The sequence below is a fragment of the Thermobia domestica genome, chromosome 7 (genome assembly GCF_964235325.1).
Source record: "Thermobia domestica chromosome 7, izTheDome1.hap1.1, whole genome shotgun sequence".
NCBI lineage: Eukaryota > Metazoa > Arthropoda > Insecta > Zygentoma > Lepismatidae > Thermobia > Thermobia domestica.
The window spans coordinates 259801448-259817469 of record NC_137460.1 but is presented as its reverse complement, the minus strand read 5'-3'; the positions used below and the strand labels follow the sequence as shown (position 1 = coordinate 259817469).

Below are 16022 nucleotides of genomic sequence, written 5' to 3'. Positions count from 1 at the left end.
GCTTCAAATGTATCTCTCGGTCAGTCCCGGACAGTATTAGGACACCATTCCAGTGGTAATCAAAATGTAAATACTACTGTATTTAATACGCCGATACGCAACGTTGACAATTGTGATCGTACTGAAATTACAGATGCGTTAAACAATAGTGAAAATACACCTATAATTCCAATGTTAAACAAGGCTGTAACAGACTTCAAACGGAATGTGATTAACGGGAAGAGCTACAAGCTTGCACTTTCGCACATACAGGCAACGTCGACTTTCACACAAGATGTAATGAGTTACATGAAGTCTTACTTCATACGTAATTACTCTGAACTTCTGTCTTCAGAATGTATGGATAAGTACATCAGAGAATGTGATAGGTTGTCAACTATTCTGTTAATAGTTCCACATTGTACAGGCTCAAACAAGCAAGTGTCTCCAGTCCGAATTACATTCCACCTGTTGAAATTGAACTAGGGACAAGATATGAACAGAGGTTTCGAAATGGAGCTGTTTATCACATTTCTGTACATGATACCTTCCAGTATGTTCCGCTACCCAAGCTCTTAGAGAGAGTAATTTCTCAACCTCATGTACTACCCTTAATTTTAGATTATAAGAATAAGCGCCAGTTATATGATGCGTGTGAAATGACAAATATACATGATGGCCAGTATTATAAAATACACGAACTACTCTCAAGATACTTATCTTGCCCTTGAGATATATATTGATGATTTGGAAGTAGTGAATCCACTAGGATCGAGGAGTGGAATTCATAAAATAGGAGTAATGTACTTTACAATCAAGGATGTACCAACGTCGCTAAATTCCTCCCTTCACAATATTTTTGTATGCAACATTCACAGTGTAGTAGATGTTGATAAGTATGGGTACGATGCTATTTTAGCTCCGCTGGTACGGGACTTGGAACATCTGAGAACTGAAGGGATCAATGTGATTGTCAACAATGAGGCTTGCAACTTCAAGTTTGTTTTATGGCAAATAATAGGTGACAATCTTGCTTTACATCGACTGTTTTCTTTGGTTGGTAGTTTTTCTGCCAATTATTGTTGTAGATTTTGCATGTTACATCGTAATGAATTTCAAACTGCTTTTGTGGAAGTGGAAGATAAGTTGCGAACGCGGGAAATGTGTGATAGACATGTTCATCTCTTGAGGAAGAACATAATAACCCACTCAGATTGTGGAATAAAGAAAGAGTGTTCGTTAAACCGTCTTCAATATTGGCATGTAACGGCAAATTACGTAGTAGATATCCTACATGATGTATTAGAAGGATGGATTTCTGTGGAATTACGCTTCATCTTACGTCACTTTATTCTTGCTGAGAAATTATTCACGTTAAGCTTTTTAAACTCAAGAATACAAAGTTTTAATTACGGGCGATGTGATATAACAGATAAACCTTCATGTTTGACGTATGAGCAGCTGACTCATCCACATGGACCTACCGGTCAAACTGCTGCTCAAATGTTTTGTCTTGTACGAAGTTTTTGTATATTAGTAGGCGACAAAATAGATAATGGCAATGACTTTTGGAAGTTACATTTGTTAAACCTTGAAATAATTGATATCTTGTTCGCGCCACGCATTTCGATTACTGAAACGTTCATGCTCGCAAGTAAAATAGCAGATCATCATCAATTATTTAAATATCTTTTTCTAGAAGAACAATTAAGTCCAAAGCAACATTTCCTTATTCATTATCCTCGTATTATTCGCAATGTGGGACCTCCTGTGAGATATTGGACCATGCGGTATGAAAGCAAACATTCAAATCTGAAACACATGGCATCACACTCAACAAACTTCGTTAATTTGTGCAAAACTTTATGTCAGAAACATCAGATACAGTTCTCAATACAATTGGATCAGATGAGTATCCTTCTTCCAAAAAGCCCTATTCTCTTCTCAGCGGAATATAAGGAAATAAAATCATTACCTTACACATTTAGGGTAGGAAATAGCATGAATGATGTTGTGGGCGTATCAAAATCTGTTTCATGTAATGGTAAAATATATTGCCAAGGTTGTACTGTACGGATTGATTGTAACAATGATGCGCCATTGTTTGGACAAGTTGTGGAGGTTCTTCATGCATCTGAGAAGTTTTTCCTGGTGTGTAAGGTGTATGATACAATGGGTTTCGATGCACATTATCACGCATATGTGTTAAAACAAACAGAAAGAATGATTGTCGTACCTTTAGAAGAACTATACAGTTATTATCCGTTGCAAGCACGTAAATGTTATGATGTGAGCAACACATCCTTATATGTGTCCTTATGGTCAAAACTTTGTAGCACACAAAACTGTTGAACATGGTTTTCAATTGTGTGAATATCAAAAGGTTATGTTTTTTTAACTTCCCGACCACTTCGTCGTATATTTAAAAATGTTTGCCAGTGTACCATTTTTCCATTGTGTGCCGTAATTTTCTTTATACGCTCATCATTTATTGTATTGTTGTTTATTGATAAAAATGAGTTTACTCTTGTAAATAAAATTTAATAGGTTTACTATAAACAAATATTTAAAGAACTCCTTTTTTTTGCCTTTATATGTTGCATTATAAACAAAAGTGTTATGTTGCATGTTGCTTCGCAGCAGGCCCGCAACCAGCTACAGGGGTTTGGGGAGGGGAGCCATGAATATTAGGAGGCAAGTCATTAAAAATTCTCTTACAAATATCTAAATTATGTTTTTTGTATTAATAATAGCATTTTGTGTTAAAGTCTAGAGGCGCCACGAAAAGTTTAGGGGGCCAGTCCTCCTCTGGCTGCGGGCCTGCTTCGTAGCATTGTCTATTGATCAAGTCAATTGCTTTTTATTTCTAAAATACCAGTGCTACCAGAGAAGAAAACACTAAAGTTATTCATATTGTTGGGTAATGTACTTCTATGATGCTAAGTACTGCATAATTGAGGCTGTCTATGGAAAAAGGGCGCATAGATAATGTAAAATTGTATGTCTATGCGCCACTTTCCCATTGAACGCAAATATTGATCCTAAATATTTGAAAGTATCCACTTTATCAAAAGTATTATTTAATATTTTAACGCCTCCACAATTTGCCGTATTACGGTCCCGACGCACTTCCATGTATTTAGTTTTCTCTGCATTTACTTCTAAACCCATGTCCCTGCAAGCATTTAATAAGATCTCTGCATATTATTCAATAGAGAGTATAAGAAATACGAAGCAGGTGTTTCAATTGACTACTTGAAGTGTTCAAATCGTCTCTGTTATCTGTATTGTGTTAAAAAGTATACGGATTATGATCCATTCACTAATGAAATATGGTTGGGATTGTAGGGTGTCAAATGACGATTGATTGAGTGCCCTGCATGCTAAAGCTTTTCGCAGTTTTATTTCGTGTCATATTTCATTGTACCCGAGACAGTTTCATCACAGTGACGGTAGTATCAAATTTTCCGATAGAAAGAAGCGTATATCTCAAATACCTGGGTCCTTACATTGTTCCGTGAAACGAGCTCCCTTTCTTTATCTCGGAGAATTTAGAATCTTATGGCTCCAAGCGACTTCAGACCTCCACAGCAGTAAAAGTGTCTTAAATTTGGAAAAGTGAGAAGGAATATCAGTTGCATTTACTGCCTGTGCAATTCCAAATAAAGGAAGTAATTGTTGACATACAATAGTGACAGCACACGTTTCTTTATAGAAATGAAAATATTAACCTTGTATTAAAGACAATTTGCACAGACATAGATTGGCAAGTTTTTATTATTCATTTATTTATTTATTTATTGAAAATCATGTAATACTCAATAAAGTGTTATATTTGCCTTTTTTCTGTGGAAGAACACTTGTTTTACTTTGTTTTTCCAACTAAAGATGTGAAGTCACTCGAAGTCCTGCTGTCTTATTTGAATTTCTTCAGCATGAATAAATAAATATTGTTTCCAACAACCTAGACGAGTTCTGTAGTATATATAATATGTTTTATCGTAAAATTAAACACCACCGTCACTGGAATGAAAATGCTTGGATGCAATGAAATATTGTATGAAATGAGACTTTGAAAACGTAGGGGAGTTCATTCAGAGAGCTATGCTTATGTGACTACTTAATCGAATTCGACACCCAACAGTATTGTCAATGTTTTATTACCGTTGAGTATGGCTGGCCATATCCGTTGAAACGAGATGACCAAACGATGTCCCTATTGGGTCACAAATAAACCTCTATTGGATCATCGTTCGGTCAGAGGCGGGCCAAATGGAGTCACTATTGGGTCAAACTATGGTCCCTTGTTGAGTCATTTGGTACCTAAAAGAGTCAATGTTGGGTCTTACAATGAACCTGTGTTGGGTCAGCACCAATGACTACATTTCGTCAATATTGAGTCAGCAAGTGACTCCTTTTGGTCACAAGTCACTACACATGTTGGGCCACACATAACCCAACAAGTTGTCATTTGGTGGTCACGTGACTAGTGTTGGGTCAACTTTGTAACCAACTAACGGTTTAGCATTAACGACATGTTGGGTTAAATCCCGTAACGGTTCATGTAACCTTGACTTTTTCAACCCATTATTTCGTCATGTTTTAACTCTATTGTGGTCAATTTTACCTCACTGTTGGGTTATTTGCACTCCTTCCCTTTTCCAAGCGACCCCACAATGTGGTCGTTTCTTACCCTACGCTTGTTCACTTTTAACTACACGTTTAGTCAAACGCATAACCGGGTTAATGGAATTTACACTTTGTTGGGTCATATTGTACACCAATTTGGGCTCAAAGTGTTAATTGGTTATGAGATTTCACACTAATTGGGTCGTCGGGTTCAATTTCTACATTTAACTACACGTTTAGTTGAAATTATTTCAACCCAATTTAACTAAACGCTTTGACCCTATTTGGGTCGGAGCAGTTTTAGCCACCTGGTTGGGTTAAAAAACGCACCAATATTGTCATTTTCAACCCAATTATTTTTCTCAGTATTTATAACCTATAGGCGGTTATTTTTACTCCCCTGCCATATTATTGAAAAAAATGAAATCTTTAAGTTTTACGTCCCACGGTTATGCCGGTTAAGCTAAAGGAGACGGTGATTATGAGAAATGAATGAAATGATGGAATGAAGAAAGTGGGAGGAAACGGGAGAATCCCGAGAAAACCCACGCACACGGTGTTTGTCCACCACAAAGTTCACTTGGCGGGAGCAGGGATTGAACCAGGGACCCCAAGCACCAGAGGTGAACGCTCTACCGCTGAGCCACCGCGGCCCCCAGCCATATTATTCATACTAGCTTACATAGGTAAACGTTTACTACATATATGACACCTACATCCCTCACTAAACCAACAACAAAATTTCACCTCCCCAACAATTCCAACAATGAGAAACACAAGGGGGGTAAAACTGTCCCGGGAAATTTTTACCCCCCTGCCATATTCACACTAGCGTACATACGTAAAAGTTTACTACATATATGACACCTACATCCCTCACTAGAACAACAACAAAATTTCACCTCCCCCACCAAATTCCAACAATGAGAAACACATGGAGGTAAATATGACCAGGCAAAATTTTACCCCCCTGCAATATTATTCATACTAACCTACATATGTAAAAGTTTACTACATATATGACACCTACATCCCTCACTAAAACCAAACAACAAAATTTCAGCACCCCCAATAATTCGAACAATGAGAAACGCAAGGGGGGTAAAAGTTTCACGGGATATTTTATATCTTCCTTGAAATATTTTTCATACTTCCGTACTTCATACTACCGGGTTCCATTTAGTTAGTGCGACATCTTCAAATTTAAATTTTACTAGTTCAGAATGATGTCCATTTTTTGTACATTTAGGTCAACCCAAGAAAAAATATTGTACCATTGAAATTAAGAAAGGAGTTCTATTTCAAAATTTGATCCACTTCGATCACCTGTATTGCAACATTTTCAAATTTAAATTCTAACTAGCTCCCAATTTGTCCAATTTTTGTACATTTGTGTCCACTCGAGAAAAAAGTTCTACTTTCAAATAAGCGAGGGAGGGCCGTTTCAAATTTGGGCCATTTTTGTCACCTGTAGTGCTGCATCTCCAAATTCGATGTCCATGAACTTGGCAGGCCACAATTTCGATTTGACATACTGTTAGTACTTCGTTAGTGGTGCAAAGATAACGTCTCAATTTTTAAGAGTTACCGTTGGCCTGCTATCAACCCAACAGACCAAGATATCAAAATCACCCCATAAATGAAATTACTGGTCCGAGCAGCGTTAGTGCTCTTTAGTGCCATAAACATTAAAGTTTGGTGCTTCTACATATGTATGCAGTTTTTAGGGTAGCAAAATGGGCTGATTTTATGAAGCTGGCAGGCCACCTATGGCATACCACGATTTCGACTTCATATATCGTTAGTGCTCAGTTAGTGCTCTTTAGTGCCACATATTCCATCGTTAGTGCTACAAAGACAATGTATATATATTTTTAAATGTTCATTTAGCCCACCTAACTTTATGTCAACAGGCTGCACGGAAATTATAGCAGACCACAAGCTCTATTTCACTCATCGTTATTCGATAGTTAATGGTCGTTAGTGCGCATGTCCCATCGTTAGTGCTCCACAAATAATGCCTACATTTTTTAAGAAACTTTTATTGGACTGCTAACTCATGCCAGAAGACCAGAGAAGAAACCTACTCCAAAGCACAATTTCGATTACTCCCGTGATTAGTGCTTCATTAATGCTCGCTAGTGATGCATATTCCATCGCTAATGCTCTACAGATAACGGTTACTTTAAAAAAAAAGCCATTAATGGCCCACTAATTTCATGCCGAAAGAACAGGGGGGTTACGCTTACGGCAGGCAACATTTTCGATTTCACACATCGTTAGTTCTCGTTATTGCCGCATATCCCCTCGTTACTGCTCTAGAGATAACGCGCTTATGTTTTAAAGGTCCATTAGTGGCCAGGTATCTTCATGTCACAGGCCGGGCGCAATACCAGAGAAGACCACAATTATGATTTCACACATCGTTAGAGCTTGGCTAGTGTTGTAAATCCATTCTTTAATGCACTATAATTAACCCACATTTTTTTCTAAAAACAAAAAGTAAATAAATGAAAGTGATTACTATTGGCCTGCTAACTTCATTCCACCTTCTGCAGAGGACCACCGCAATTTTGATTTCACAACAGTAGAGTATCAATGTAGGTTCTGCAGACAACTTTCCCCTCCCAATATTTTTCGACCAGCACACAAGAAAACACAGAACATTTAACATAAGGTTCAACTAACTATACATAGCGCAAAGTATATAGATAAGAAGCGCGAATAAGATAGAACACTTTAAGCCAACACACATGACATTGAAAAGAAATAAACAATCTACACCTGGATACAAAAAATCACTAAATCTAGCTACAAAATTACAAAAATCACTAAATCTAGTTATAAAAATTACAAAAAATCACTAACTCTAGTTACAAAATTACAAGAAATCACTAAATCTAGTTATAAAAATTATTTAAAAAATCACTAAATCTAGTTACAAAATTATAAAAAATCACTAAATCTAGTTACAAAATTACAAATAAATCACTAAATCTAGTTACAAAGACACAAATAAATCATTAAATCTAGTTACAAAATCACAAATAAATCACTAAATCTAGTTACAAAAATTACAAATAAATCACTAAATCTAGTTACAAAATTACAAAAAATCACTAAATCTTGTTACAAATAAATCACTAAATCTAGTTACAAAATTACAAAAAATCACTAAATCTAGTTACAAAAGGATTTTTCATAAGGAATCAAATTAATTAGAACTTTATAACACTTAACTATAAAAAATTACATCTAAAACTTACATTTTTACTCCTTTTCTATCCCATAATGACCTCAAGCTAATGTATTTACACCATCTCCTAATATATATCTTTTATCGTCCGAAGAATCTAATGCTAGCTTATGAACGGTTATACTATATATATCATGCTTATAACTTCTAATGAGGTTTATGTCTTTATATGTTTTTACATTTTTAAATAAGTTTTCTTTATAATCATTAAACTGCAACTCCTTGGCAACCACACATTTAGTTACCCCTTTAGCTTTTTTCTCTTCTTTATTTTCTACTCTATAAGCATACATCTTTGATCTCAATCCAATAAAATGTGTCATTATCTTACCTTTATTCTCATCTTTCATCTTACCTATTACTTTTTTGTTTATTAGTGGTAGTCCATATATATTATTTTCCTTGTATTCACTCGTGTCAAACTGGTCAACTATTTCTCCTATGTCTTTGTAAAAGTCTTCAGTTTCAATCTCATATATAAAGCTTCAGTATCCATATAACATAAATCTATATTGTTTCCATATTTTGGCTTCATCGTATTATAGTGAAAATCATACATTAACAGTTTTGATAGTTCTAATACGCTCATACCAACATATATTGGCTTATTAAATGTTAATCACTCTTTTTTCATATGTATAGCACATAAATTCTCTGTAAATATTGTTCTGTAATCAAAATTAGGTTTTGCAATTAATTTTTCTACTCTTTCAGGATCACATTCTAATTGTATGGGTTGCCTCTTTCTAATATTTTCCATTGTTTTTCCGAATACCGAGTTATTCATGAGCTTATAAAAATCTTCTTCAAACTTGTTTTTAGCTTGCGTTCTCATATTTGTATTTAAACCAATGTATTTCTTTAACCACTCTGATTGTTTGAATTCTAATATTCTATGCACTTTCTTTAATCTCATTCCAAGTGACATATATAGTTTTAAGTTCCTATAGTGAATTACATATCTTTCCTTATTATAAAGTGTCGGTAATAATTTTGATTGTTTAGATTCTGGTGGACACATATTTTCTGGAGCTAATGGTAAATCAAAATGTTTGTTGTGTAAATACTTCGGATATTCTAAATCTACTTCTAATATGTAGCCAGTTTCTGAATCATCTGGAATGTTCATTATATCTATGCAAGGTTTAATCCATTTAAAGTCTTTATAAGGCATGTATTGACTCATTGCCCATCCATATAAGTTATTTGCGTCTAGATATGCTAGGTATGTTGAACACTCATCTTTATTATAATCTTGCATATATTTGTTATTTGCTTTTACATGTCGTTTACTACATTGTGAGATTCCTCCTCGTATTCCCTTTTCTAGCATTAGTATTTTATCATAATCAGTTAACATTTCTAAGTTAATTTTAGTCATCTTTAACATTGCATCCCACGATAAGCCTGGTGCTGTATAATACCATGCAGGATCTAATCCATATGCCTTTAAACATACATCTCTAAAGTTTTCAAATATATCTGTTAATTGGAGGACATCTGTTTTGTTATAATGTTCAGTTAAGTCCCTCACTAACTTCAGATCGAATTCTTTACAAACTCGTACATGAAGCTTATGTCGTTCAGGACTCTTTTTTTCTCCTGTTAATCTGTTTGTAAATTTGTCTATAGATAATGGAACAGATTCTTCTAATTTTTCAAAGGAATCAACATAATCAAATGGATAATCACTTTAGTATTAACTAGATCAAGCTTATCAATCGGGAAAAACTTTAATGTTTCTCGAAATTGTTCTGGCTTTAAACTACTAGTTAACTCTGCTAAACTCTTTGACATAAATCTAAATGAATCAACAAATCTTAAATTTATTCCATCTTTTTCTGGTCCTGCTTTTACATATTTTTCATATGTTATGTACCTTTCTTCATTATTTGCGATCAGTTTAATTTTCTGCGTATCATAAGCTAACTCCTTAATAAACAAATGCGTATCATAACCAGTTAAATTGTGAAGAAATACAGGAACAAAGTTGGGATTTTTATAGTTTAAATTGCAATAACTGTGAGCTGCACCTCTAAACTTTCCAGTTAAATGATCATGATCTCTTACTTTTGCTTTATTTTTATTTATCTTATACAAACATTTTCTTAATTCGTATTTCCATCCTTTTATATTTTCATTCATATCATCTCTATCCTTACAGAACTGTATTTTTCCCTTTAATATATTTATTTTTTTCTCAACAGCTGGTGGTAAGTCATTCAAATTTTTCTCACATATATGACAAGTATCCGAACTGTTATAAGCTTCTATTTCCTCCTCACTAAGCGGGGTCATATCAACTACCCTGTTATATATTTCCATAATTTCCATTGCTTCTTTTTGTAACATTTCAATAAATATTTTCGCAGCATCTGGACCTATATAACTAACAGGGGCTTTATAGTTCCCATTTGAATATTTGACATAGTAACAAAACCTCATTGGTTCATGCTTTTGATATTTTACTGTTTTAGTACAATTATGTTCTATTTTTAATTTGCACAAGATACATTCAAAGTCAGCAATTATCGCAAATGGAACTCTTAATGATCGATTATAGTTTTGAAACTCTATTTGATTATCGTATGGTTTTGGAAGTTCTATTCTAACAGCCTCATGCTCTTTACAATATAGCTCATGGTTTTGCAACTGCTTCTCATTTCGAAAGTGCCTCGTTAAACATCTGTCGCAGAAGTATAGTTTTTCCTCATGTTTTGTCACTTGACTTCTTATTAATCGTGACAGGTTTTTTATCCAACAAAAATGACTGTTTTTTTCATCTTTTACATATAATAAATTGATATGAGTTTCCTGCTTATTTTTTGTGATTTGAAGTGGATATACATTATAGTTTTCGTCATAGCTGTAAACATTGATGGAAATATTACTTCTTTCAAATTTTGGAATATCTTTTAATTGTACAGGAAATTCAATGTTATCACAATACTTCTTTTGCAACTCATTAACAAGCTGTTTATAATGTGAAGGTCTTTGATACTGAGAACATCTGTCTATAGGTTTTAAATAGCTTGCAATAGAATACAAGAAACATTTATTGTCTTTATTTTTTAATATTAATCACTGCTTTCTTATCTTTAATTGGTTTAGGAAGTTCAATATAGGAAGAAGCTCTTAATGGTACATACTTGTTTAATCTGATTTGTAAATATTTAATTTGATGCAATGTCCATCCTGATCCTCTACCTTCAAATTCTTCCATTTCTCTACGAAGCTTTTGTTTGGTATAAGATATATATTCATTTAAGTCAGTTGATTCTAATATTCTCTCGTTTGATGTTTTGAAATTGCGTTCTTGTATTTCTTTATCTTTTATATAATCACAAATGAAAACAAGGTTAACTTTAACAGGGTGAAATTTTAATTCCTCTTTGATTTTGTTAATAGCAACTCTTCCACTTGTATCTAAAAATTTTATTGGGTCTTTATATCCTCCTGTGTTTTCAACTTTAATGGTTTGTAAACGCTTCTTTAATGCTGTTTCCTCTAATTCTACTTTTATAGGTATACGTGTTGGTTTTGATTCTTCAATCACAGTATCTTCAAATGGAAATATCCTTTTTAATTGTTTACTTTTTACTTTTGGTTCTTGTTGTTCTAGCTTTGTATTTTGAAAAATGTCTTTATTATTTTTCTTGTTTAGTCTTCTTATAAGTTGATCTTTTCTTAACATTCTATAATTTTGTATATTTAATTTCTTCCCTTCTTGTTTAAGCTGTGTTACATTCAAGTCACTATAGTTATCCACATTGTAGAATGGTAGTTGTATAAGGTTGTCATGTTCAATAAGTTTGTCAATAAGTTCATGTTTTTTTAATAAGGAATATCTTCTGATTCCCCTCTCTTTACATCGTCGCCTTAACTCCAGTACAGTAAATCTAATATAATTACTCATCTTTTAATATATAGAAAATCCTACTACTTAATTTTTTATCTTCACCGGATTATTTCTGTTCATTTTTGTACTATTTTTACTTCCATATATCCTAATACAACACTTAACATTGTACACTCCTGCCATTGTCTATATATTACGCGTTGTATTAGAACACGTCTTTGATTAGAATAACCCATCAAAGTTACATATACACATATTAAAATTAAATCATTTTTGTAAACTTACTCATCATCGTCATAATCATCACTACCATATTTATATTCATCATCACTACTCAAATCAGATGTTTTTTGTTGCATTAGTAATAATTCTTTTACCTTTAACAGTATTTGCTTCTCTAGTAGTGCTGCTAAGAGTTTAAGATCATGATTAATTAGTTTAAGTCTATCATGTAATAAATCAAAATCTTTCTCCATATTTATTATATAGAAAACCAACAAAAATGAGATAAATTTTAAAAATCTAAGAATAAAAACGAACAGGTGAATATGAATAGTGCTAAGGAAATATTATGTTACAAACCTATATTTGATTGTGTATGTAAACATTTAGATATTGGTGGTTATAATGATGAAGACAAAATAAATTTTAGCGTGTCCATAAGTATGTTAGATCATTTGTTCAAGAAAGCCACTGAAGAAAAGAACCCATTTCTTATACAAAACATTCTCTATGCAAACGTTATGAATTTGTCTGATGAGATGTTAGATTCACTGACTGATGAACAATGGTTATCTATAGGTTATGATGATTATGAGGAGGAATATAACTATGATCACATTACAGAAGACTTCATACGTAAATATCTGCAGAAAGTTAATTTGAGTAAAATATGTTCATGGAAAAAGTTATCAGAAGAGTTTATAAGAGAATTAGCTTATAAAGCTGATTGGGAGAATATTTCGGAAAGCCAAGACTTATCAGAAGACTTTATAAGAGAATTTGCAGATAGAGTTGATTGGAAAGAAGTATCGTTAAATCAAAACCTATCTGAAGAATTTATTAATAAATTTATAGACAAAGTTGATTTTGATGCTATATCTTATGGAAACAAACTCTCTGAAGCCTTTATACGAAAACATGCAGATAAAGTTGATTGGTGGAGCTTATGTAGGACTCAGCAATTACCAGAAAACCTTATAAGAGATTACGCTGACAAAGTAGATTGGGCAATGATTTCAATATTTCAAAATTTAACAGAAAAATTTATTGCAGAGTTCAAAGACCGCGTTTATTGGGATAGCATTTCAATTTATCAAGACCTTTCTGTAGAGTTTATATATGTATTTAGACACTTTGTGGATTGGAGAGTTATAATAAGAAAATATCATAATAATTCTGATTTAGGTAATATATTGAATTTAGCATTCGATGTTACAACAAATGGTTTGTTTAATGTTTAACTAATTACCTTTTATGACTATTCTATCATAAAATCGTAACCTTAATTATTAATTACCTTTAATCTGCTCGAGCCTTTTATGGTTATTATTCCATAAAAGACAACATTAATATTTACATAACAACATTACTTTTATCTATCCAGCTATTATGTGAATCATCAAATCCTAGCCATTTAACGTATACTTTATCACCTTTCTTTCTTAACACCTTTTCCACCAAGTATTCATCTTTAAGTTTCGTCTTTAATAGTTGTGGTTAGTAAAATCTACCTTGTACATCCTCTTCTTCTAAATCTTTAATTCTATATGTAGGCGGATTAGATGGAATAACTTCGCTAATAACAAATACTTCTGTTGACCAATTAGGTGTATATCCTTTCTCAAATAACCCTTTTGATTTACTTATACGAACATCGCCTAATTTGTATTTGGGTTTAACACGCTTATATTCTTTCTTATACACTTTCTCCAATATTGTTCGCTCATTCTTCTTGTTAACTTCTATAGGCTTTAAACCAATTGTTGTATGTACTCTATTATTATACTCACTAACCAATGTTGGTAATATCTCTATCCATTTGTAATTTCCTTGTATTGTGAACCTTTTCCACATGTTTTGTTTAAGTGTTCTATTAAATCTCTCAACAACAGAAGTTTTCTTACCACTATAGGTTGAGTAATGATTAATCTTATTTTCCTCCATTAACTTCTTAAACTCTTTATTGTAAAACTCTTTACCTTGATCAGTTTGTAAGTTACTAGGTTTTCTCGTTCTTAATATGGATTCGAATGCTTCTGTAACATTCTTACCACTCTTATCTTTAACAGGAACAGCAAACGCATATTTCGAAAACACATCTATAATCGTTAGCAGATACTTATAGCCTTTATTTAATTTGGAAACACCTTTTAATGCTCCACTATCCATTTCTACAAGATCAGCTTGCCAAAGATCATCGATACCTTTTATAACTACACTTAATCTGTCAAAGTTTTTTCTAGATGGTTTGTGAATTTCTTCTATAATGTCTTCTCTAATACCTTTACCATCATATAGTCAATCTTTCTTTTTAACGAATTGAGTTTTAGCAACACCGCATACAGAACAAATACCTTTCTTTAGATATCTTCCATTATTTGTTTGTTCAATTCTAATGGTATCTTTCTTTGTATCTGTTGATTTCTTACATTTAGCACAATACATCATCATTATTTATTGTATAGAAAATCAATAAAATAATTAAAATTTATCACTATTATCACTACCTAATACTACACTTTTAACATTATCATCATCATCACTTGATTCGTTTTCACCTTCATCTTCTATTTCTATATACATTATAAGCAATAATAATTTACCTTCTTTCAATTCAGAATCTTTAGATGGTCTAATTGTTAACTGATCATGCATATTAAAGTGTGATGGAAAACTTTCAACTAAAGCATCATTTAAAAATAGGTCTATAAGATGTTTATTAAGACTTGATTCTATATGCATTAACCTACCTCTATAAAGAAATTTGTAGGCAGCAGCTAAATTATATACAAAAAAGGCTGGTTTCCCAAGATCATCTTCTGCCAATCGACATGGAAATTCAACAATTTCTTTTCTTGTAAGTAAATTAAACTCTTCTTTTACTGATTCAAGCTGTTCTAATGTCACAACATCTTGCTTATCAATAGCATTAGATACATTAACCAATCTTTTATTCTTAAAATCAACCCAGGATGTAAAAACTTCTCTAGATTCTTCTATTATACTTTTAACATTACCAAAAATATCCATATTTATTATATAGCAAACGTCTTTAGGAAAGCTCTCTTTCTATGTACATTACAACAAACAATAATTGACCTTCCTCCATAGCTGAATTTTTATTTGGTTTAATCGTAATTATATCGTTCTTGTTAAAGTTAAAAGGTAAATTTTCAATCAAAGTATCACCCAAATATACCTCTAGAAAGTATTTATCCAAACTTAATTCCATGTGCATTATTTTCCCATTATAGAGAAATTTGTAACCATTAGAGAGATTAAATATTCTAAAGATTGGCTCCTTAACGTTTTTAGCTCTTAATCGACATAAAAAAGGGAGTTTCTTTCTGCATAATCAATTTAGTAGTATCCATTCTAATCTTTTGAAAATCTTCTTTCTTTATGTATGTGTCTTGTAACGTTTCTAATGCATCTTCAAATCGTTTTCTATCGTTCTCTAATTAAGCTTCTATTGATCTAAGTTGACTTACGCTAACAACATCATTTAAATTCTCCAACAATTTTAATTTTTCTTCACTAATATCAACATCACCTTTTCTATCTTTAACATTACCAAATATATCCATACTCATTTATTATACAGAAAATGTCCATCCTAATTTTTCAAAACATTTCTTTAACATCTCTATTTGTTTAGGTGAATGTTCAAAATCAATATCAACATGAACATCATGCTTTTTTAACAGATAGTACAATACACATTTTAAGTTAATAAACAATACTCTTTTCGGATACAATTCTGTAAAGGTCTCGTGTAAGTTTTCGAAGTCGTTTATAAGTGTTTCTTCCATATGTCGTAAGTTTAATGGTTTTTGATCGGTAAGGTGATAGTGTATTAAATAAACATCATCATAATATTTTGTGTATTTGTTTTTCTTTAGTACTTCTAAAACATCTTTTGTTGATATTAAATGTTTTGATATATCTCTAAATTTATCATTTAACACCTTGAACACATCTTCGGGAATAATTCTATCCTGTAAAGCTTGCAAACGAGATAACTGTAACTTAAATCTTTTTGTAGTATCATACCACGGTTTTCTCATACAAGCAGCT

At 32.5% G+C, this 16022-nt stretch overlaps 1 protein-coding gene across 1 annotated transcript; it reads left to right on the top strand.

The window, feature by feature from the left end:
- The first annotated feature begins 654 nt into the window (after positions 1 to 654).
- Positions 655 to 2331, top strand: LOC145689692 (uncharacterized). The gene has a single exon (XM_081763889.1). The coding sequence runs from the start codon at positions 655 to 657 to the stop codon at positions 2329 to 2331; it is 1677 nt and encodes a 558-aa protein (XP_081620015.1).
- Positions 2332 to 16022: the final 13691 nt, after the last annotated feature.

What these genes read in the sequence shown, in the direction of transcription:
- LOC145689692 (XM_081763889.1), top strand. Translation starts at nt 655, where the DNA reads ATGGCCAGTATTATAAAATACACGAACTACTCTCAAGATACTTATCTT.